This window comes from Tachysurus fulvidraco, chromosome 4, assembly GCF_022655615.1.
Source record: "Tachysurus fulvidraco isolate hzauxx_2018 chromosome 4, HZAU_PFXX_2.0, whole genome shotgun sequence".
NCBI classification, from domain to species: domain Eukaryota; kingdom Metazoa; phylum Chordata; class Actinopteri; order Siluriformes; family Bagridae; genus Tachysurus; species Tachysurus fulvidraco.
The window spans coordinates 19,293,939-19,319,441 of NC_062521.1; the positions used below are offsets into that span (position 1 = coordinate 19,293,939).

Consider the following 25,503-nt stretch of genomic DNA (forward strand, 5'->3'; position numbering starts at 1 on the left):
AGTGGAAAATCCCCTAATCCCTTAACACTGAGTTAGAAGAAAAAATATTTTTTATTTTGTTCTGGAATCTTCTGCATGGACTAATTTTACCTCCTTGGACAACATGACATGGCAGCTAGGACTGTTGCTAGGAGACACATCTCCTCTAGTTGGTGCAACAAAATAATTGCACGGCGAGACCGATTTCCTGTCAGGAGTCCAGAGTGTGGAACAGAATGGCACACACTCTGGAGACTATCGTGTGGAGTCTACAGAGCCTGAATGCAGCCTACTGGACACCACAACTGTCCCACAGGAGCAGACCAAGTGGGGAGATGCTAGAGATGGCAAGAAACATAACTGTCACTGATCTGCTGCTAATTTCAGTTATGTGGCTTTATACAGACATAAATAAAAGGAAACATTTTGTTGATGTGTTTGTAATATTGATGGATACAAATGAGCCCAAGCTGTGAAGTTTCTGCTGCCACTTAATGTGCACAGCGAGTTGTCTTTGTGGCTCTTTCTGAAAGGTCATAATGATAACAGCAGGATGCTTTGTCTGGGGTCGGAGGAATGACTTACACTGGCGAATCCCTTTGGGCAAGACACACTTAGAAAATCAGTAAAAGTGACTGCTCTGTTTTAGACAATAGGGTTAGCTGTAATAACGATGAAGTTTTTATACTTTTATAATAATCATCCAATTCATTATTCCTCACAGTAACAGGTGAAAACATATCAGGGTTATGTCATTTGTATAGATTTTAAAAGCAGTAGTCTTTTGCTGCTTATCTATTAGCAGCCCTAAATGTTGGGATACATACTGTGCAACAAAGGGTGTTCGTTTATTTTCAATAAAAGCTTTCAGAAAATTTTAACCATAAACACACCAAAGACGCAAAATGACGTAGTGCGTGAACCTGCACACATACAGTATGTTGTTTTCTTTTTCATTCATTCATTTATTCATTCATTCAGTCAGTCAGTCAGTCAGCCAGCCATCCACTCATCCACACATCCATCCATCTTCAGTAAGCAGTTTATTCTAGACATGGTCACAGTTGATCTAAAGCCTATTTTATGAACAACAATACATACTCTATACACATTAACATACTTATGCAAAACTAGGGACAATTTAGCTCAGCAGATCCACCTACAGACATGTTCTAAAAGGTGTTACGAACATGGAGAAACCCAGAGGAGGAGGTTTCTGCACAGACTCTCAAACTCAGAATCAAACCATGGAACTGTAAGGCAGCTATATTCTTTATCCTCACACACACAGAATCTATAGAGACTGTATATAACAATGTAGGCATGTTCATGTATATATTCATATTCTGCCACACTTATTTATTTTCATATATTAATAAATGAATAGGTAACTAAATATAACTAAACAAACTAAAGAGGAATAAATGAATAATAGTATAATAGTCTCAGTCTTGGCTCCAGAATTGTCTCTGTAATATTTAAAGCTTTAGTTAATTCACTATCCTGGCTTGCACTTCACCCTCACAATATAACAGGTGGATGACTGTAATTACAAACTTGACCACGATCCACATCTTTTGAAGAATAATAAAAGCAAATCAGTATCAAAGCACTAATAATATGTGACACTAATTATAAACAAACCTGGTCTTCAGTAAATGGCCTGCAAAGGCCTTGGGGTGATGTTTAAAACACTAACCAATACAATAGAGCGGATGCGACGTCTGTGTGCCTGAAGGTAACAGAGCCTCCAGAGGAAAAAGTTACAAGCTTACAGAATGGAGCTAATGGTTGATAGAAGCCCATGATAAGTCTTAACTCTGAGACCCTGAGCACTTATCTGTAGATGTGTGTGGTCAGGGTCACCCCTGAGTCAAACTCAATAGAAGAAGCAGCACTCGGTGAGTGACAGACAAGGCTTAGAACTAATCAATAAAGCTGTCAGGATGGTGGCAGAATAATAGATGTACAGGCTTTAATAGTCTTATGCTGAGAATCTGGTATGCACTGTCAGAACTGCCAAGCCATTTCCCATATTATATTGAAATATTCCAGTGTTTAACATTTTTTACCAGAGGCCAAAAAAAAAGGAATTTTATTTCACCCACTGTTTTGTTGGGCCCATTTTCAGCAATGAATTTTTTGTCATGTCACACTCCACAGCGGTGGTTATTTGCTCATATAAAATCAGCAAACACACTCTGGTCTTTAGGAATTTTTAGTTTTACTAGGATAAGGTTTTCTGTTTTCCTCTAGATAGGGGCAATATATTCATAAAAAACAAAAAGTAAAATTAAATGATGATAGTAAACCCATTTCTGCAAGTGCTTGTTGATAAGCATCTGCAATGTGAAGAAGTTACCTTCAATCACTATAATTCTGTGTAAGGTTATCCCAACAGAGAGAAAAACATCTCATGCTGAAAACCATCAGTGTCCTGAATCATTTTCAGTCATCAGTTATAAAGCAATTAAAATACTTTATTTGTTTTTACTGACTTAAAAAAATCAGTTTCCACTGATGATGGAAAATTTCCATTCTACTGGCCACCAGTGCTCTGTTTGTGTTCTGGTAAAAATGGGTAATAGCCCATCTTGAAAGATGGAATAGAAGTCAGAACTATACTGTCAAAATCAGACTGTCACAGCGTATTGACCTGTGTGTGGGAGTGTACAGTATGTGTGAATGTGAAAAAAAGTTGTTCTAAGCTTATTCATCTACAAATAATCATTTCATCTTTTAGTTTTTTTTGTTGACTATTTGTTTCTCAAACTGGTGAAAATGCTGAATGTATAAAGGCTGTGTTTATTCAGTGAATATCTGTAAATTCTGTGTTTAGTCAGTAGGCCTCATACACACCTGTGTATGATGTGTTGGCTCTGCAGGTAGTCCAGTGCCAGGGTCATCTCACATAGGTAAAGCTTAACAGCATCTTCTGTAAATTGGACATTTTGCTGCAAGTGATACCTCAAGTCACCCCCCAGTAGCAGGTCTACTACCATGAACATGTCCTCCTCATCCTGGAAGGAATACCTGGGACACAAAGGCCAGAGGTTACAGAGCTCAGTCCCACATTAACAGGAAGCTCATTAGCACAAAGCATGTGTGAAATGTCATGCATCAAGGCTAACATGCAATAGGTGTTAGAGAAAAAAATAAGATAAAATGGATATACTTCATGAATGTAAATTACCATAATTTAGATATACAGAAAACTATTCCAAAAAATCTGAATATTGTAAACATTTGGAGCAACTTGTCTTTAATGTATCCTGTCATCCTCTTATCACCATTATACATTACAGTGTTCTTATCCAATACATAGCATAAACTAGTGAGTCACATGGCTTAGCTAGGTGCATTGGACTAATGGGAATAAGATTGAAGTGATTTGCTCCAAGTAGACCAACCACATCCAAAAACTAAAAAATGCAACAACAAATTTCACAATACAACAGGGCAATGCTTCATATAGACTTCTTTAGAGCAGATAATTACTTAGTTGCTTATCACCATAGCCTGTGTTAGCATAATTTGCTTAGTTTACAACATATAGTACAACTAATAGTCACTTGTCACTTTATTATCATTACCTCAAACATCACACCTCTCTTCAGCAGTGGACCATCTTAAATAGTGTCCTGATCAGTTTTAAGCACTCAAAGACACCACAGTAAAGTAAACGTAACCCTTTAAGCCGTGGCTCAAATTAAATAACTGGCTAAAAACAAGACTCAGCACATACTTCACATAAGTCATACTGCATGTTGTATGCTATATCTTATGTTTCTCCTCAAACTGAACAAATCCAGACTTTTCCTATTCACATGAAACAAAAAGAGAGCATGAGTGTTAGACATCTTTGTCAGAAGAACAACAGACAGAGAACTCAGAGGCTCCAGCTGGGCTTCTTCTTGACTAAAGCCTGAATTTGTTCAGTCTGGCAATGATACAATACTTGCATACTTGCTCATTGTCAGTATATTTCTATGTCTTCTCAGCTGTCAGGTGTGGGTCTGTTTAATAGAAAACTATTTCAATTTTCTCTTGCGTAACGAAGCATAACCTCATCCTTCTTGCAATAGAAAATAAAATAAAAGACACACACACACACACACACACACACACACACACACACACACACACACACACACACACACACACACACACACAAACACACACAAACACACACAAACACACACAAACACAAACACACATGATAGTTCCTTGAAACAAAGCTTCATTATTATTTGTATTTTCACTTTAGACCTTTGACCAGTATATATAGTCATATGAAAAAATTAATTAGAACATCCCATGTAAGCCTGTGGGTTTTTTTAATAGTTACAAATATAAGCAATTTATCTTCATTTTAACAATATTGGAAGATTTAAGTAATATAACTAAAAGCAATCAAACAACAAAAAAATTACCTTTTTTAAATGATCTGTAAAATTAGCAAAAAACTATTCCACATTTATTTGTCCACAGGACATTCCACATTTATTTGTACTTAAAATGGATAGAATTACCTACAGGTGTATCACAGCAGGTAGAAATTATTACAACATTGTTACAAAGCATTTTGAAGGAGGCTTGACTTATTTAAACCTCAGATATTTAATTTGGTTTACTCTTAATTGTGAAGTGAGAGGTATCACTATGCTGAGAACCAAAGAGCTCTCTGAGGCCTTCAGAAAGAAGATTGTTGATCCTTATGAGTCTGGTAAGGGATATAAAAAGATCTCAAAAGAATTTGCCATTCCACTGTCCAAAAAGCATTTGTAAGTGGAGAACATTTCAAACAACTGCCAACATGTCCAGGTCAGGACATCTAAGCAAATTCACACCAAGAACAGACTACAAGATGCTTAAAGACGTCTTCAAAAACCCTAAATTATCATCACAGGACATACAACAAGCTCTTGCTACAATTGATGTCAACGTGCATGAACCTACAATCAAAAAAGACTGAACAACTTTAATTATCATGGGAGATGTGCAAGCAGGAAACTTTTACTGTCTAAGACAAACATGAGGACAAGATGAAGTTTTTGCGTAAGAACACAGAGACAAAGGGAAAGACTTCTGGAATAACGTACTTTAGATAGATGAGTCTGAAATTGCATTATTTCGACACAACAGAGGCCATGTTTGGCATAAACCAAATACAATATTTCAGCAAAAAAACCTCATACCAACTATGAAACCTGGAGGTGGAAGTGTTATGGTTTGGACCTGGCCAGCTCATCATCACAGAATCTACTATGAATTATACATTGTATCAGAAGGTGCTTGAGGAACATGGGGAAAAAAAATAAGCTGAAGCATAACTAGACTCTGAAACATGACAAAAACATATAACAAATTGAGGATTCTGGAAATGTCAAGTCAAGGCCCAGATCTAAATTTTATCGAGATCCTGTGTAGTGATTTGAAACAGACTGCATGCAAGAAACCACTCAAACATCACACAGCTGAAAGAATTATGCAAGAATGGGGGAAACATTCTTCCAGGCAATTTCAGAAACTGGCTACAAAGTGGGGAAAAAGCCAAAGTGGGAAAAACTAGCTATTAGGTCACAGGGTGCCCTAACTTTTTCTCATATCAAATACTATTTTTTTGTTGATTTTTTTTGTTTAATAAGTGAAAAACAAATAACAAAGTTTAACAAATTAAAACAAGATCAGAAATTGACATGACATTTCTTAATAAAGAACTGAATATTTAATGGGGTGTCCTAATTTTCCATATGACTGCACATACACTGGGTTTCCTGAGCTGAAATGTGCTTCTCTTTTTGCATGCATCTTAACTACGGTCTTGTCAACCCTAAATAAAAATGGGGAAAATATTATTCAAATGTATCTTAATTCATTAAGCTTTTGTCAGTTTTGCTAAACCAATTCATTATCTAACAAATTGATAAAAAAGTGATATTCACTGTGTGAGAAAATATATGCCTAACTATTAATGTTTCTTAGCTAGGAAGACATTATATTCCGGCTAACTGTTTTGCAATTGTAAAAACTAGCTTGTTGCCCAACTTGATATTTGTAGGTGGAAAGCCTATGAAGAATCAACACACACACACACACACACACACGCACGCACGCACGCACACACACACACACACACACACACACACACACACACACACACACACACACACACACACACACACACACACACACAGACTTTATAATGTAAATATAATAAAAGTTTGTGTACTTAACAACGTTTCCAGAAAAAAGTATGTATTGGACAAAGCCCTTCGGCAGTTACGCAGGAAATATATGTACTTATGAGACTACTTTCCTCAGAAAATCCAGAGTTCAATTTCAGTTATGAAAAAGACAAGGGTTAATAGTTCAGGAACAATCAACACATCTATAAAACATATCAGCAGCACCCAGCCAGCCACAGCCATAAAGCTGACCCTATAAAGCACACTTTGCTCACCACAATAAAGCTCCAGCATGAAGCTGGCCTGATAAAAAACATCAGCAAACCACAAATAATAATAGTGGCCATTACAGCCCACAAAGTCCTTCACCATAACAGAACCCTCTGATCAAAGCATTTGAGATATGAAAACATATGGACCACACAGGAAGTAAGCAGCTATATTTGGGATTAGAGTTAATAGTGCGAGAGGAATGATCATTTTTCCTGAGCTATGTGAATACTCTATATGAATAGTGCCTGATAACGATGAAGGGTCTAAAGTAAAGTACAGGTTTTGGATATCATCTTATTGTATCTAAAAGCAGCAAGTTAGAATGGTTTTGTTTCTATCTTATTTAAATCAAGTTCATTTCTCATATTGTTTTGGCAATGAAGGCATTTGTTGAAAAATGGTGAGAAGTCGAATCTTTATTTCCCTGTTGTGGATTGTATGATTTTCTATATGACACATCTTAACCATTTTTTTTAATTTCTGTCTATTGCTAAAAAAAATGTAAATTCTGCCTCTTGAACTCACATAATGTTCATTGAGCGCACCCACCTACAGTATCATCATTATTTATAAACAGAACATCTAGAAGAAGATGCTTTATCTGTCACATATACATCACAGTACAATTAATTTCTTTGGCTATCACAACTTCATTCATTCATTCATTTTCTACCGCTTTATCCGAACTACCTCGGGTCACGGGGAGCCTGTGCCTATCTCAGGCGTCATCGGGCATCAAGGCAGGATACACCCTGGACGGAGTGCCAACCCATCGCAGGGCACACACACACTCTCATTCACTCACGCAATACGGACAATTTTTCCAGAGATGCCAATCAACCTACCATGCATGTCTTTGGACCGGGGGAGGAAACCCCCGAGGCACGGGGAGAACATGCAAACTCCGCACACACAAGGCGGAGGCGGGAATCGAACCCCGACCCTGGAGGTGTGAGGCGAACGTGCTACCCACTAAGCCACCGTGCCCCCGCTATCACAACTTAGGAAGATAAAATGAACTTGAAATACTTTTTGTTAGATTTTTAATCACCAATTATAGTGAGATAGTCTAAAGTTCAGCTACAGTATGATACAGCACCCATGGAGCAGGGAGCATAAAGAGCCTTGCTCATGGTGGTTCATCTAGCCAAACCTGCTGTATATGGTTCATTAGGGTACATCTAGGTTTAGTTATAATGTAGCATCATATGTGACTGAAATATAGATACTGCAACTGTGTTTGACAGAATATGATGAACAAGCAAAGAAAAATATTCAGATGTTTTGCCCAAAAAAGAAGTTTCAAAGCAGTCTGTTTATCAGCCTAAAATATCAGTGCGTAATGAAAACTCAAAGTCAGGGCACTTAATTGTAACCCCAATTGCAATCGCAAGTCTATGATCTCAGTGACTCAGTTATAGTCACTTTTCAATGATAATTACCTCAATAAAAGCTGTACCCTGCATACCATATATCTTTTTTCTTCAGTATGGTAAGCCATATGAAATGTTAAAGTTTTGGAAGTCATCGATGTGATGTTATATTAGTTTGATATATTAGCTACATACTGTATTAGTATGCTTGATAAAGGCACAAGATATTGTACATCAGTAAAACCAAATTTGTAACTTATCACTAGACTGACATGTACAGAAATATACTGGTTTGTTAGTAAATGCAATGAAAGCACAAGGTAATGCGGTCCTGAGAAAAAATAAGATCTAGATAGAAAGATATAGAGAGTTTTGTCTCTGGGTGACAAATTAAAATGACAGTGTTTTGAAAAAGCATTCAGAGATTTAAACTTTTTTTTTAATTAATTCCCTTTCTCAGATGTCACATTTCCCATATTGTAAAATTAGAGGCTTTCTAGATGATCTATGAAACTGTGAATTGTGTCAAAGAAAGGAATAAAGTCAAAGCCTTTCAACAATTTCTAAAATTTAAAAAGAAGATATTAGAATGTAAAAAGGATTCAAACCGATTTTTAACTTGAAGCCTGGCTTTAATCTAACACAACACATTACCTTTTAATGATTCCATTTATTGGTTGTCAACACCTGTGTAAGAGATTTTTGTTTTGAAATTACTGTTTTCAATTACTAAGATAATAGCTCATAGCTTTGTGTACAGCAGGAATACAAATGAAGTAAAAATAAATAAATAAATAAATAAATAAATAAATAAATAAATAAATAAATAAATAAATAAATAAATAAATAAAATAGGTCATTTAATTAAAAAGGAGCTCAGATATGAAGAAGAATAAAGAAGCAAAAGAACTGAACACGACTAAGAGTGCAGTTAGGAAAAATACAGTAAAGTGGAGAAGAATGAATACAAAACACACTACCTAGGTTTGAAAAACTCTCTAAACATAGTCAACATACTAGGACATTGGAAAGGCACATAACATGGATTCATGACACAGGGCAAAAGTGCAGGAACTCACTGTCTTTTTAAGTGAAAAGAGGAAATAATTCCCAGAGTTTATTGTAAGGGTCTAATCGTTGTCAGACTTAATATACTAGGATAATCCATAATTATAATCAAAAGGACTGGAGTTAGCCATAACCAGCAAACATAAAACTATAAAACAAGGCTTTCTGGAAACACGTCAGAGCTATAAAGCATGCTAAGACGAAACAAGACATTGGATCACTGAGGTGTATAAACTAATCATGGGCTAGCACAGAACAAGAGAAATAATTCTAGAATAAACCAGTTACAGGATAAGGGTCAGAGACAGGACCAAAACAGAAACCAAAACAAACACTAGCACATGGCTCTTGTCGCTATGGGAACTGCAATGGTATCTGTCACATGCTACTGTGACAACAACGGCCACTGTGACTGACTTCCACTGTCACTTCAAGTCAGAAGCCAGAAGCAGTAATTGAAATCAGTGTTACCTTAAAACATCTTTACAGAAGAAACTCTGGAGTTGGAATAAATCATATCCTTGCTTGCAAAAATTTGCAAAACATTTCCTTGAAAACTCTTGAATAGTGTCTTCATTTAAAAGTCTCTCAGACTGATAAGACTACATGGAACATTTCAACTTAAATTTTAAGTAGTTATGTAAATGTAGGTGAAGGTAACACCATGACCAAACATATGGTAGTGGTAGCATAATGCTATGAGCCTACAGTGACTAGCAATCTGGTGAAAATGAATGTACAAAAATGTAGAAGAGAGATTCTTCTTTCAAAGAGCTTAAACCAGGAAAGCAGTTTGTTTTTCAGCAAATGCTGTAAGACAAAATATAAATTCATGTCCTTCCATTCCTAATCTTAATCTCATCTCAAACCTGTTTTACACCAGTGCGCCCCATCTAATCTGGCAGAAGAAGAATTTACTAAAGAGCAATGAGCCAAAATTCCTCCATTAAATTCAGACTTCTACAAAAAATTACTGTAACAGCCAAAGATTGTTGGTGTAATACATCTCTGGTATATATATTTTGTGGCATATTTTGCAAATAGATTGCTAGTTGAGTAGAATCTTTTTACAAAACTAGATCCCTGAGTTGCCTATGCCTGCGATTTGTAGTCATCTGCATGTGGCTGTTTTTAGGCATCAATTACTGAACTATTCTCACTCGAGGTGCACGTGTTTTGCTGTCAACCCACCCACGAAAAGGAAGCCAAGAAAGCTTTAATGAACAGCTTTGCTTCGGAGCCAAGTACTGTAACAGCCACAGCAAAACTTTCTAAATTTATGTTGCTATTTAAAACATTGCTTTAAATAATAAAAAGTCACTAGAAGCAGAAACTATTGTTATTGAGTTATGCATGCAACCAAATTATCATTTATTTATCCTTTTCATTATTTTCATAAGACTATCATAATGATTACCATGAATAAGTCAAAAGAAAAAGCAGACAACTTATAAAAGCATTATTGTTTTAACACATAATAAAAATAATGAGTGGAAATAAGGATTTGAAAATTTGTTTTTGGTGTTTAATACACATTGTTCAAAAACATTAGGAACACTCGACCATCACAGTGTAACACCAAGTCAGTTAAACTTCATATCAATGTGTCCAGTTAGGAATAATAAGTTATTGTGAATCAGTTTCACCTGCTTTTAGTGCAAATGAAAGTGACTATAGGTGCATTGAAGCATAAACAACAAGACAATCCTCAAAAAGGGAATGGTTTTGTATATGGTTGCCACAGGCCATTGTGCTTTCCTTATCCTTCCTGAGTGATTTGTCTCCAGTTTTGTGTACTGTTGGGGTCCTTGTCACTACTTGTAGGAGAAGACTATGGGAGACGAGCCGTTACTTGAGCAGAGCTAAACAAGGGCCGTAGAGGTACAACAACAACAAAGCAGCAGCACCAGTATCTGCTCCTTTGTGCAAGGACCAAACTGTCAGAAACAGAGGGCCTGACATCCTCTAGTTGGACCTGTACTCACAGCCCAGCATCATGCAGCACAATTGGCAATTGCCAGAGAGGAGCAGAATTGGAAGATCCACCACTGGCACCCTGTTCTCTTCACAGATGAGAGCAGGTTCATGCTGAGAACATGTGACAGACGTAAAAGAGTCTGAGATGCCGTGGGGATGCTGCCTGCAGCATACATCATCCAAAATGACTGGTTTTGAATTGAGTCAGGGATGGTCTAGGGAGGAATATCCTTGGAACTTTGCAGAGACTTGCTAGCCTAGGATACCCTTACTGCTGTTGGTATCAGCATGAAATCCTCAGAGACATTGCCAGATCCTTATCCTAGTGCATGACAATGCCTGGCTTTGTGTGGCCAGACTGGGTAGGATGACATGTGTAGGACGTGTTTCTGGATGACAAAGGCATTGCTGCCATTGACTAACCTTCACGTTCCCTGGACCTGAATCCAATTAAGAACTTGCCAAGTAGCACAACAGACTGTCCACAAATTCCCTGATCAGGTCTGGGAAGAGATCCATCCTAGGAGGAGAAGGACACCATTCTCCATCTAATCAGAAGCATGCCAAGACGTTGTCGGGAGTGCATACATATATGTCATACACACTACTGACTTGCTGATGAGATGCTGTGATGAAATTCATGCCAGTTTTTTTACACTGATTTTCTGTGCGGTTTCCATTGACCACGGACACAATTTTATTCTTAACAAATTACACAATGTATATACGTAAAAAATTTCAAATTAAATATTTAGTTCATTTAGGTCCAATGTGTGTTTTTTTTAGCAGTGTACTTCCAATGCTTTATATTCAAAATACATTGAGAGATGTATGAATGACCCTATAATGAACCCATCAATTTAAAAGCCTCCTACAATTTTCCATGTGATTCAAGGCAGGAGATTGGGTCATGCAAGATCTTATTTAGGGTGTTTGGGGTTAGTGTATGTGTGAAACAACCAATCAATCTTCTCCCCAGATTTAGTTTCTTAGCTGATAAAACTAAATTCTCCTCTAAAATAAACTCACACACATATCTCCAGTCGTATTTCCTTTGATGACTTGTAATATTTCAGTTCCATTTGCACAGAAGCAGCCCTGTATCATGATGCTGCCACTTCTGTACATCACTGTGGTTATGATGTTCTTTAGGATCAAAGGCATCTTTCTCCAAACACGAACAACTGCATTATTGCCTAGTTGCAGGTAATATTTCAAAAGATGACTGAGATGCAGTTCATTGCTTATTGTTTTCTGTGAGCTGTAACTGTTCTTTTGGCTGTTTCCAGGCTGCCCTTCTCTTTTCACGTGACTTCTTTGTTCTCTCCTGCTTTCTTTATTAATTAGTCTGAGAGCATGTTGTGAAATCTTCCATGTTACACCTGTCGAGAGATGATTAGGTCAATTAAATTTTCACCTGCATACTGTTGAACAAATAGCACTAACAGGCATGTATAAAGTTTATGGCTCTGTAGTTTTTTCCATTCAAGTTGCTGTTAATGATATTCTCTCTTTGAATTTTAGGAATCTTCTTCGTGATTGCTATTTAGCATTTCATTCCTATGGCATTATGTCCTGTATAATGACGTGGGTGCAATTTACAGCACTGATGCAGAACCTGATTTATTTATAATCCTGATTATATTTGTGCTATCATGCAGTATATTTCCCCAGGTTTCTGCTAAACTGCTTTTAACTCTCTCCTGATACAGAATGTTATTCTCCCTTTTTGATTTACACTCCATGTCACGTTCACATACACGCAACATGCACACATACATGGATCTATACCAGGTTAATACTCACAGTGATCTGATAAAAATGAGACATGAGAGGCTGTAAGCATCATTCTTAGAAATCACAGTAAGAGCAGAACAAAAGTGGTCACTGAATAAATCCTTCACAATGTCCTCACATGAAGGGTAATATGAAAATAAAAAATAATGGTGTCCTATTCAGTCAAAGACAGTATGACTAGTCTGAAGTAGCCATGGCATTTATTTAGGTCTAGGTCTATGAACGGGTCATCATTGCCAAAGACAAACCTTTTGAGAACAGTAATATAATTCTGATCTCATCACCTAGGGCCATCTCTAAGGTATCTTACCAGCTAATAAGCACTTTGGAATAATTTTATAAAGCTTACAAAAATCCTTTTTTAAATTAGGTTTTAATGTTGTTTATACAACACTGTCAGTATTGGAATATATTGAACCCTTTTAAACCTTGACAAATTATGGCAGGAAATAAACCACATGTTTATGCTGGTTCTTCTAGTTAGTGAAATGAGTACAATTACCAAATACTACAAGCTGTATGGTAAAAACATTGTTAAAGCAGCAACGAGCAGTTGCTAGGAACTGCAAGCAGATTCAAAATGCTAGCAAATGGCAAAGTTAAAAAAAAAAAACAGGTCATGCGAACTACAAACAGGATGTCAGAAGCAAAAACAGAGAGCGAGTTAAAGTTCAAAAACCAGGATAGCAAGAACAAAACAAACAACTTGGTAAATGATAGGCCATGAGGACACTGAGCAAATACTTTGCTCTGCACACAAGTCACACGATGCTGAAGTGAGCGCTGTAGTGCTGCAAGGCTGCTAAACCTGCAGCATGGCCTGACTCACAGCAATTAATGCAATGGGAAAATTTTTGACAATATAAATCCTTTGCATGCTTGGTAGTCTCGGGTTTGAGCATTTCAAAAAATGCTAGCAATCCTAAAAATTTACATTCAATGCATTCTCTAGAGATTATCCAAAATGGTGCAAATGGTACCAAATCAGGTTCCACCACTGTCAACTGTCTCTGCCCACAGGAAGCGTAACTGTGTGACTTCTTCGTTTATGTTTCACATATACATGCAATAATTGACATTTGCCTAAGAGATGCAAGCCTTTAAAAAGTAAGCAAACATCCTCGGCTCCCCTCTCCATTAAAGTAGGTCAATCAAACCATTAAGGTTTATGGATCCTCATGCTCTAGTCTGTTCCCAAACAAATCACTCACACACTCACTGACATTTCAAGGTTTGAGGATAAGTGGGGCAATCACAGACAGTGTGAGGCTTAAAGGACGCTATATTGTTACAGCAAAGTTCTAGGCCAGGCTTTGGAACAGTAAGGTGGGACTGTGAGGATGTACTGAGGGGGTCTCTTCTAGCCAGAGGGGGGGGGGGGGAGAGCGAGAGAGAGAGTGAGAGAGAGAGAGAGTGAGAGAGAGAGAGAGAGAGAGAGAGAGAGAGAGAGAGAGAGAAATGGAGGAGAAGGAAGAAGGCAACTAGGCTGGAAAGAGTTTAAGAGGCAGACTGAAATAATCAGGACATGATGACAAATGAGCCAGGGGAAGCAGAGGGGCAGAGAGAGAGAGAGAGAGAGAGAGAGAGAGAGAGAGAGAGAGAGAGAGAGAGAGAGAGAGAGAGAGAGAGGGAAAAGTAAGTGTGATAGAGAGAGACAGAGACAGGGCATTGCATTTGCCTGAAATTTGCGCAGTGCCCCAGAAAACATTCAGCGGATGCTTGGCAGTGGGCAGACAAGCAACCTAATCAGACCACACACACACACACACACACACACACACACACACACACACACACACACACACACACACACACACACACACATACACAGACAGTAATTCCTTTTGGTCTTACCCTCACAGTACAGTAAGTGCTCTGTACCTTTTTCTCTTTCTATCCTGAGCAGTTTCCTCCCTCCGCCCCTCCCTCTTCCATCTCTCCTCTGGCCTTATTCTACAAGGTGCACTTGTAAAGTGTCGTCCTGAATGAACTTCAGAACTAAAGTAGCTGCTGCAAACATATTAACTGCTGCAGAATTGAGAGCAGTGTCCTCTATGAAGAGCACCTGCACTACCTGAATGACCACTATCTTTAATGTGCAAATATATCACCCAAGTATACAGTGAAGCTCTATAGAGCTGTCTACTATGTTAAACAGAATCTTTGCTTGTTTATTTATTTATTTCAACAACATTTAAGAACAAAAACCTTTATTGCATCTGAATATCAAATAAAAAAAGGAAAATGCATTTATATTAAAGTTACTGCATAAATGGTACAGAGTTTAAAGGAATGCTTCACACTGTAACACATTTTGTATGTGTTTATAATGACATATTTCTGATATTCTTAATGAGAATTTGTTGATTGATACCTATATTTTCATTATTTCTGTATCTTAACTTATCTGTAATAAAGTTGGTATATAAATATGAAAGGTTGGTATAAAAATATGTAATAAAGGGTTATATGTGCCACTCTAATGTCACAGAAGGACATTGCTAATGTAGTTAGATAATAAGTGAAACATGTGATAAGAAATGTGTTAAAGCATACAAAAGTGATCATTGTCAGTTAGTTACAAAACCAAAAGAGTAACAATGTCTTTCCTTACCATTTTCAAACAACAGTCAATATCATATTGATAAATGCTGTTGGACTCAAGTGTTCACGACTTCAATGCAGGTGTATGAAGTAATTGTGAATACTGATCCATGAGATGACAAGCATGAATGGAGTTGATGGTGGTATCAACATGGCACTGAGTCCTTAAACCATTATCTGTTTAAATAGTCTACAGATGGGCTAGGTGACAGTACTGGAGACTAAAGTGTCACAGCTCTGCTGCATCAATCTCTTAAGGTAACAGTGAAGCAAAAATACCACTCAGCACATGGTTATACAGCAGGAAACTATTAACCAGAATGAAATGATTCAATTCAATTTGCAGACCAACAGGCCAATAAAAAAGTGCTCCATTCATCCAAGTATAATCAGTAGCAGGGGCTTGCTATCCTGACCTGTTCTGTGTTACTGAACAGAATATCTTAGCTTGACTGCTGAGCCACAAGTGCCTGATAGATAATTGGTAAATATTTATCTAATTCATTTTGTAGTTTATTGCAAAATGTCATAGTGTATGAGCTGAAAAAAGAAAAGGGAAATGAAGACACTTATAGCAGGTGTTAGCCAAAACCCAAACCTCTTTGCTGGCAGAATGAAACTCCTCATTCTACACCTAGGCATGCTATCAGTCTGCCAGCCTGCCCAGTCCTATCAATACCAGTCACAGCATTGTCACTGACATTCACTGACTGTGTGTGTGTGTGTGTGTGTGTGTGTGTGTGTGTGTGTGTGTGTGTGTGTGTGTGTGTGTGTGTGTGTGTGTGTCGATGACTCACCCTGGGAGAATGTTAAATCCTCTTAAAGGGGAATCTCGCAATATGTGATTATACACACAAATGCACACACACATTATTTATGATATTACCTCTCATTATCTGGATGGAGATGGGAGAACCTGCCAGAACGATATTCATCTCAGAATTGCTCCATCAATTAGGCTTTTGTGAGAGTGGCTAGATGTACACCGCTCCTGAGTAAAAAGCATGTGGCAGGCATTTAAATGAGAGCATGAGGAAATGTTACTCCGGTCTGATGAGACAAACATTTCATTTTCAGGCGGAACATTTGGTAAAATCCATGTAATGCTCATGGAAATATTTTAGTGGCAGTATCATCCTAAAGGGGTGCTTCTCAATGGAAGTGATGGGGGAGATCATTAATATAGTACAAAGTACAATTGCAGCCAAATACATAGATGTCCTTAAAGACATCACAACATCAAAATGAAAGAAAGGTCTACTGTGTGTGACCTACAGTAGCTATAAAACATCTGTAGACAATCCTGAAGATATCAGTTCCCAACTAATCTGATTGGTCTTTAGAGGATCTGCAAGAAAGGATGCATGAAACAGATTCAGGTGCACAATGTTTGTAGAGATTTACTCAGATGAGCTTCTACAAAGCATTGACTGCTTATCTAAATGAAAGGCTATTTTCAATTATACACACACACATATATATATATATATATATATATATATATATATATATATATATATATATATATATATATATATATATATAAATTCACTTTGATTCACTTTGTCATAAAGGGTAATTGTGTGTAGGCAGGAGGCCAACATGCCAATTTTAACCAGTTTAACTGAAATCCTTATCCCGTTTTTGTTTAAATACTGAATGGATCTAAATATTTCCTGAAGCTACTAAAATTTGTGTAATTCAATTTACACTTCCTGTTGGCAGGTCAATTAAGAAGTGAGCCTTCTGGCTAGCTTACTAATTACATCAGAGGCAAGGCTCTGTGGCCATGGAGCCTGTGCCAGTGATAAAGGTTTTATAAGTCTGCTGAGTCTTGTGATGTTATCTGGCAACGAGTGGTCACAGTCATTCACTTGATTAACACTTGCTGAAGAAATGCTGACTTAGCAGGTTTCTTCTCCAGGTATTAACCTCTTGTTACCTAAACAAAATCCCCATCCACTTAGTCTGAAATAACTGTGGAGTAAATGCAGAAAGAAGTAAATACAGAATGTTGTCAGCTGTACAAACATCAGAGCTACAAAATTCTAGACACATTGAAAACAATCTTATTCTGATGGAATGGTTGATTGTAAGCTATAGAAATTTTTATATATTCATCAAAACAAGTTGTTTTAGAACAACCCGCAACTCCCCGTCATGTCTCAGAGTGGTGTAAATGGATACAGTAATTACAGCTTTCGGCATGCTTGACATTTTCAGGGCTTACGGCATGTTTTTCCTGTAGAGGAAAAGAGACACAGCCCGCTCTCCCTGACTCAAACATAATAAAGCTTCTCTGAGGTGAACACACAGAACCTTTTCAAATCAGTGCCAGTGTTCAAAGCTGCAGATAAAACAAGCAGGAATAAAAAGCATCAGGAAAGAACACGGTGCTTAAATGCAGCATGTGCAATATGTAAATACTGTCTTAAATGCTCCCTTTGGGGAAGGAGATGTACACACGTATAAACATTGCTGCCTAACTATGGGCCATCCAGAAATAATACATGTTCACAATGCTTGAAAGAAAACATCCAAATCGTGTTCCCAATCACACAAAAACGTGTTTACAATTTCCCTCTTAATGGTGGCCAGTCACCACAAAGACTTCAACCTTAATGTAAAACGTAAAACTCACCTGCAGGTTCCATTCTGTAATGTTTGCACATACTGTACTGTTACTCCATGTACAGTAACACAATTGCATGTTATGTTCTACAGCTACTACAAGTAACATGAACCACAATCGCCGCATATTCTGTTAGTTCTATTCTATAGATTATTATTTCTCTAACTTCTTAAATCTAGTTTTATTTCTTAACCCAGTTTCGTAAATCGTTAGTTTATTTATATGCACATTATTATGTCATATAGAAATATGTTTTAATTTCACTTGTTTTCAAGCTGTATACTAATATTTATTTGTACATAACAAAAATCTTGAATTTAAATTTGAATTGCACTTGTGTCAGAGATAATTAAGTCAGCAATGTGAAATTTGGTAAAAGTTTTCTTACATTCCAGGCAGCTGTCAATAAAATATCCGATCAGAAAAAACAGCAACATAATCCAGCCAATCAGTACAAGGTAGCAGCTACCTGCCTGTTATTAATATTGCTTCTTAATTCAGAACATTTAGCTAGAGCACATTGACATGTTTTTGGAGGCATGGTCATGAAGAGAATATTGAAAGATGAGTTGGTCTATGTAATTACAGTAAATATCTATAAAATGTCAACAGTTCAACTCTAGATATATTTCACTTCCTAACAGTGGGTATCATGTATGTTTATCCTTCAGATCCTGCAGTAGTCATTTTACCTGAGGGTTGAATTTGTTATGTTGTGTCATCATTAACTAATCCTCAGCATTCCCAATAATAAGTAAGAATTTCTGCAGAACCAGACTCAACTAGGAGATTACACCTCCACGCCATGTGTGCTGAATATACGAACCCCTTCATCATAAATCAAATGCTTCTTGTTCACAGACTAAATAAAGCTTCAATGTGAAATCTTGCTATGCCTTTTATTGTGTATTGTATTTTTTATGTGTTTTGAGCCACACTATGTTGACTAACTATTCTCTGTGTATGTTTAGTATATTTTGGTCTCAGGATTTGTTTTGTCTATTCTTGAACTTTTCTGTTTACCAATACCGGTTTTGTAAATAAATCTCCTGCACATGGATTCTCACACAACTGAATCACAGAGGTGGGTAAAGAAGCCAAACAATTTTACTCACAAGTAAAACTACTCAAGTAAAACTTACTCAAAAGTAAAGTTAATGTTCAAAGATACTTGAATATGATTAATAAAGTATCCAATGAGAAGACAACTCGAGTTAATGGTAACTTTATATCTGATTCAAATCAAGGGAAAATCCTAAATCTCAGGCTACATTTGGATCTCTAAGCTTCGCCTCTCTTCGAAAGTCTGTAATGTTTTATAGGAAATAAAAACCATATAAACATACAATCAGGTTTCATCTCAACAGGGTTTTCTTGTGACAAAACCCTGAAAACGGGTAGAAAAATGTGCAGATGTTTGGAATAATCATTGTTTCTAGGTTTGACATATTTGTCATTTATCTGGTATGAGTGCATATACCAGAAAACCATCTGAACATCGAGACTCGATCTTTATATTATGTTACAGAGAATGAGATATGAATGAGATATATTAGTGTAAGTAAAATATAGTGAGTAAAAGTAGCTTTGTGCTTAAAAACAGTAACAGTATAAGTAAGGCCAGCAAAAACTACTCTTAAAAATACATTTTTCCTCCAAAAACTTACTCAAGGAAATGTAACAAATTAAATGTGCTGCCTACTACCCACGTCTGCTGAATCGTGTCTTCAGTAGTTGCACACATAGCCTCATTAAAACTTTGACATGATTCTCTATTAATATAAAACAAATGTATTGGAGATGAAATGTTAGGTGTTTGTTTGTTTGTTTGTTTGTTTGTTTGTTTGTGTGTGTGTGTGTGTGTGTGTGTGTGTGTGTGTGTGTGTGTGTGTGTGTGTGTGTGTGTGTGTGTGTGTGTGTGTGTGTGTGTGTGTGTGATTATGTCCATATGTGATTATGTGCATGTGTGTGATTGTGTGCATGTTTGTGATTGTGTTGTTCTCATCTAAATGTCAGTACATATGCTATGGTAAATGTACTAAGTTAGAAGCATTTTTTAACCTCCTGAAACGAGATAAAGAGAAGAGATAGCTGGATTAAATGTTTAAATGTTTATTACACCTCTTGTAATAGAAGTAAAAGACTACTTTATTATGCAGCCCACTGAATGTATTTTATGCTGATAATTGTGAACATTGATCTTGAATGATATCTAAGGATGCAATATTTGTATTGCAACTGGAAAGACTGCAATATCATGCCATGAATTTGCCAATTTTCATGCTCTCTTTTCCATTTCACCATTTGGTCCAAATTATTAAGCAGACTTCTAGTGAGAAAGTAGGATTGAATCATATGTAAATAATTTTTGTACCATCTGAATTTAATTTATACTAATCCTGAGCCAACTATATATAGTCTAATTCTACTGCTTTGGTGTTCTAATTAATAGATTTTAGACTGTTCATCAGACTGAGTGAGTGGAAATAGCTAAAAAGCTATGATTACTGTGTGAGAGAGGTGATTAGAGTAAATAAAAGTTGACAAGAAAGCAGTGTTTCCTTTGCAGAATTGCCTTAAAATGAACTAAACATTCAGTGGTGATTCCTAGGGCAATGTAATGAGAAAGAAAAAAAGACACATTTACTATTCAGTTATGCTTAAACTGTCAAAACTTGCTTACACTTTAGTTTCTTCTACAATTTGTACATACAGAGCTGCACATAATGCACTCTTTACACGCAGGCATTATAAGGCTGCAGTATATCATAACACTTTCCAAAACCACAAGGGAAGAAAAGGCAACACAACCCAGTCCCCATAAGAGAGCTGTGCTTCAGGTACACAATGAGGCTAGCATGATTAATACCCCTTAAAAAGTTGCCTTCAACTCCTAGAACCTGACAGGATGCCAGGAACAATTGTACTGCCAGGTCAATGTTCAGAAAGTTATCTGTGTTTATATATCTCTTCTTGGATTTGACTGACAGCAGGAACAGCTGTAGTTTGAGCAGGAGGCAATTGGAAGGTGGTCAGTCATGCAGCTAATGTGCAAATGCTTCCTCTCGTCTAGTCAGAGAGGAAAGACGTGGACGTTTGATTACAGAAATGTCTTTCTGTCTAACAGCTGCGTCTGTGCACCAGCGCTGATGGGTTTGCAGTGCCAATCAGCCAGGTCCATCCATATGGTTTGTGAAAAGTGGGCGGCATTCTGAACAGAGAGGGGGAAATGATTGAAATGTGTTCTGCTCAAACAAACCCATGCAGACAGATGGGAAGTTCCCCACAGCTGCCATGCTCAGATTTATTAGAGTCTTGAGGGTGGTACTATAATATTAATGAAAGATGAAAGATTTTTTTTAATGCACTACTTTCAGGCAGGTGTGCGTTTACTTTCACTGTCCACTTTTTGAGGAACACACATACATCTCTCACATGGGGGAAAAGTGTTGACTTTAACCATGGCAAGGTTGTTTGTGATTTATGGGGTGGTTTGAGTTTTTCAGAAACTGCTGATCTCCTAGGACTTCAACACACACCAGTCTTGTAGGTTAAAATGCCTCAAGCTTATAAGACAGTCTAGAAGAAGATGGCCAGAAATGGTTCGAGCTCACAGGAAGAGAACAGTAACTCAAATAAGCACTCTTTACAACTGAGGCGATCAGAAAAACATTTCAGGATGCATAACATATTTAACCTTGAGGTGGATTGGCTACTACAACAGCAGAAGACTACATCAGAGTCTGTTTCTATCAGCTAAGAACAGGCATCACACACACTTTAGGGTAAAATAATGAGGTGGCTTAATCCTTAGTTGACTTCACTTCGTGCTCTTGTAAAAACAGTTGCCATCAGCAAGAGCATATTGGTGAAGCATTTAAAAGATAAACGCCTACCTCTTGAGCTTTAATGGCAATGTGCTATGGATAAACAACTCCAGAGGATGAGAAAACACTTGCGAGTGGACTTGGGTATCCAGGGAAAAGGTAAATAAATTTTCCTCTGACGCATAGTCATTCTATTACATACATAAAAAAAGAGCTGTAAAGTAAAAGTGGTTGCAGAAAAGAGTGTTTAATCAATCTAAATTAGGGCATGAAATTAACTTCCTCTCACCTATCAAACATAGCGCAGGATTGCCTGCTATAATCACGTTATGTAGAGCAATTTACATTTATCTATTTTATACAACTGATTAGTTGAAGGATAAGGACCTTGCTCAAAAGCCCAAAAGTAGCAGCAAAGTGGTCTTGTGATTTGAACTCACAACCCTTCAAAGCAGCAGTCCAACACCTTAACCACCTAGCTACCATTGAGCTATACCTTTCCTTGTAAAGTGCTATTTATTTGGTTATGCTCTTGGAACCCTTTTGTTTACATTGAAACTGTCGATTGAAAGTCCCTATATAAAACCATTAAAGACTTGTACAGAGTTTTTATTGCTCCATGTCACCTGTATTTTACAAGTGCTTTATTAACTCATATACCCTCTCTGTACCCTGTATGATGTGAAGCTGTGCTTTTCTCAAATATGGCACATGGTGCAGATTCTGCAGGGTGGATATGCATGTGTCATGATGCTCTGCTAATAGTGAGGCTTCACAGAGGCATTAACACCTGCAAATTGATGTAAATGTTCAAATTCAAGCAGTAAATAACAAACAGATTCTACATGCCATGCATGAGGCAATATCATAAAATCTCATTATAATAACTGATGCCTGTACTCAGTTTTTAGGCAGTGTACAGCTGCTGCTTCTTCGGGTGAGACTCCCAGTGCTTGTGCTCTAAGCAATGTTTAGAACTCTGACTCTGATTCCTGACCTTACTAAACCCACACTGAGGTCAGCCTACATGTTATTGTGATGGCTTGTAATTATATTTTATCTTCTCATTATGAATTGATAATAATATATATGTATGGTTTATTGGATGACCTCTTACTGGTTCTTTTATTTGATGTTTGTGTGATTTTAAAACCTCCTACAATTGTCCAGGGGTCTCTGCTCTTGTCTATCTAGAACCAATGGGTTGATATTTTTAACTGTAATGATTTAGAATGGTTATTTGGATCAAACTAACATTAATAATTATGACTAACATAAACTAACATTCGTGGATATTTACTATTCTTAACTTGTTTTTAATCAATTATCTAAGGCATCACATGGTACAGTACTTACATGTGTGTCTGTGGTTCTCTAAACACCAGATTAACTGGCAGGGAGAGTGACTTGGATGACTTTTACCCTTTCAACAAAGTCATAGCGAGAGTGGATCTGGTGAGACCCCCAGTGACATGATACAATTATCGACAGCCGGCATGTGGCCCGTGCCAATCTGCACATGATCAGGCATCTTGGTTAAAGCCGAGTATTGCCGTCAGCAAATTTTCAAACTTTCACATTTCTGAATGAAATGTTTGCATTGTCTGTATTTAGGCCACATGTCAGTATCCAGCCTGCCACTATCTAGTAAAGCTCATGATATTTTGGTGCTATATTTCAAGCTAGCAGCAGCCAATTCAGAGTCATTTCTGTGCACTGCTGAAGCCAGAAATTAATACTTTATTTCAACAGTTCATTATCACTATCGCTCGCTATGAATTTTAAAAACATTGCGGCTAATTAGCACAACATTTTAGAATTTTGGTTACAAATATTTAAGCTATAAACATTCATTTCTAGCCCAGCTCTTGATGTAACTGTAATAAAAAATGAAATAATTTTTGATAAGACCATTTTGCTTAGGCATGCTACAGAATTGAAGCTTCACATTAAAATTGCATGAGACAGGAGAGAACCACACAATAATGTCAGGTTGTAGAGGTTACAGGGAGCAAATGTCATAATAATAAATGTTTCTGATTCACTGCACTTCATCTATGTCTGTTTATAATCCTGAGGAGTAATTTAGGCCGTCCTGAAATATGTATGAAAGAACAAATCGCTTTCTTAATCACTCATGTGGTGTGTAGTCAGGAGTGGATGGCAAAATCAAGTGGATGAAAGAAATATATAGGCTTATAATTATTAAATAAAGATCAGTACTGTTAATATTTTTTCACTGATTCTGAGTTTATCAACCTTTAAATAAAACTATGGCCTGTAAATTTGTACATTAAACACAAGTCACACATAAAAAAATTTAAAATTTGCCTTGGTTGTAAAATACATACAGTACGAGAAAGAGAGGTAATGTGTGAGAGTGAGAGAAAATGACACATAATGGATACAACCATGCATATGTTACAAGACACTTTTGAAGGCACTTTATGCAGACAGCAAAGACATAGACCCATTTTTCTGCATGCAATATACATAAAAGAAGTGAAAAATCACAGGATAGTCACCAGAGGTTGACTAAAAAAACATGTTCAATGTCCTGTAGAATCTCTAGCTCTCTAAAGACGTTTCGGACCTCATCTCGCTCTATGCATTGCTGTTTGTTCATGTACTTCATGGCGTACATCTTCTCCGTGTCACGCTTCTGCACAATACACACCTGCAGAGGAGAGCAAACACACATATATACATGAACAGGGTGAGACAATATATAAAACCTTAAAGATGCACCTATAAAGGAATTGTTAATACTGCCTCAGCATTTTCCTCAGCTATTCTACTTGACATTATCTTGGTTATTTCTTAAGATTTATGGAAATAATTTATGGATATCTGTCCACTGTGCAGGCCCTTATACAATACAGAGTTGCTAGATTTTCATTTGTTTATTTTCAGAAGTGTCACTTATTTGGTGCCAACTAAGTCATTATACAACAAATACAAAAAAATATTTGCCTGTAATGTTATCCACTTTTTGTAAGTGTGAAATGTAACACACCCACAAGTGTAAGTGGTTTGTGTATAATGTAAAGTGATAATCCGCTACAGGGGAAACTGTGAAACAATAAAAATTTAAAGGGCACTTATAAGCACACGATGCACACAATGAACCATTTTCAGATTTAGTCTTCAATCACTCTCTCTTGAATTTTCCAGTGATCAGCCATAACATTAAAACCATTGACTGATGAAGTTAATATAACTGATTATCTGTTACAGTGGCACCTGGTGTTGGAGGTAGGAAAAAGGGCAAGCGTAAGAATCTATGGCCAAATTGTGATGGCTGGATGACTCCAAAGACAAGAAAAGCATCTCCAAAACAGCAGATATTGGGGATGTTCCTGGTACGCAGTGGCTAGTACATACCAAAAGTGGTCAATGAAGGACAACTGGTGAACCAGGGCCTAGTCAAGTGTGCCCAAGGCTCACTGATGGCACAAAATGCAGAAAAAGTTATTGCTGGCTCTGATAGAAAGGTGTCAAAACACAGATTGGATTACAGTTTGCTGTGTATGGAGCTGTGAAGCTGCAGTTCGCCTCAGAGTCAGAGTGTCCCATGCTGACTCCCATTCACAGCCAAAATTTGCCTACACAATCTAGACCACAGTGAAATGGAAGCACCTGGGCTGGTCTGATAAATCACTTTTTTCCCCTAAGCATATTACTTTTATTTCTGATGAATAATTTTCTATGATTAATGAAGAACTTGGGCTCATCTTTCTTCAGACAAAGAAAAAGTTTAGAATGTTTATTACTGTACTAGCCTG

The 25,503-nt window shown here is 37.1% G+C and overlaps 1 protein-coding gene across 1 annotated transcript in view; it reads right to left on the reverse strand.

The window, feature by feature from the left end:
* Nucleotides 1-25,503, reverse strand: part of LOC113660985 (serine/threonine-protein kinase 32C) — an 83,262-nt gene that overhangs the window by 11,810 nt on the left and 45,949 nt on the right. The window contains exons 4-5 of the mRNA XM_027174863.2: nucleotides 24,244-24,395; nucleotides 2,839-3,012 (exon numbers count right to left, since the gene is read on the reverse strand). Coding sequence (XP_027030664.1) covers nucleotides 2,839-3,012; nucleotides 24,244-24,395 — 326 coding nt within the window. The remainder of the gene's footprint in view (nucleotides 1-2,838; nucleotides 3,013-24,243; nucleotides 24,396-25,503) is intronic.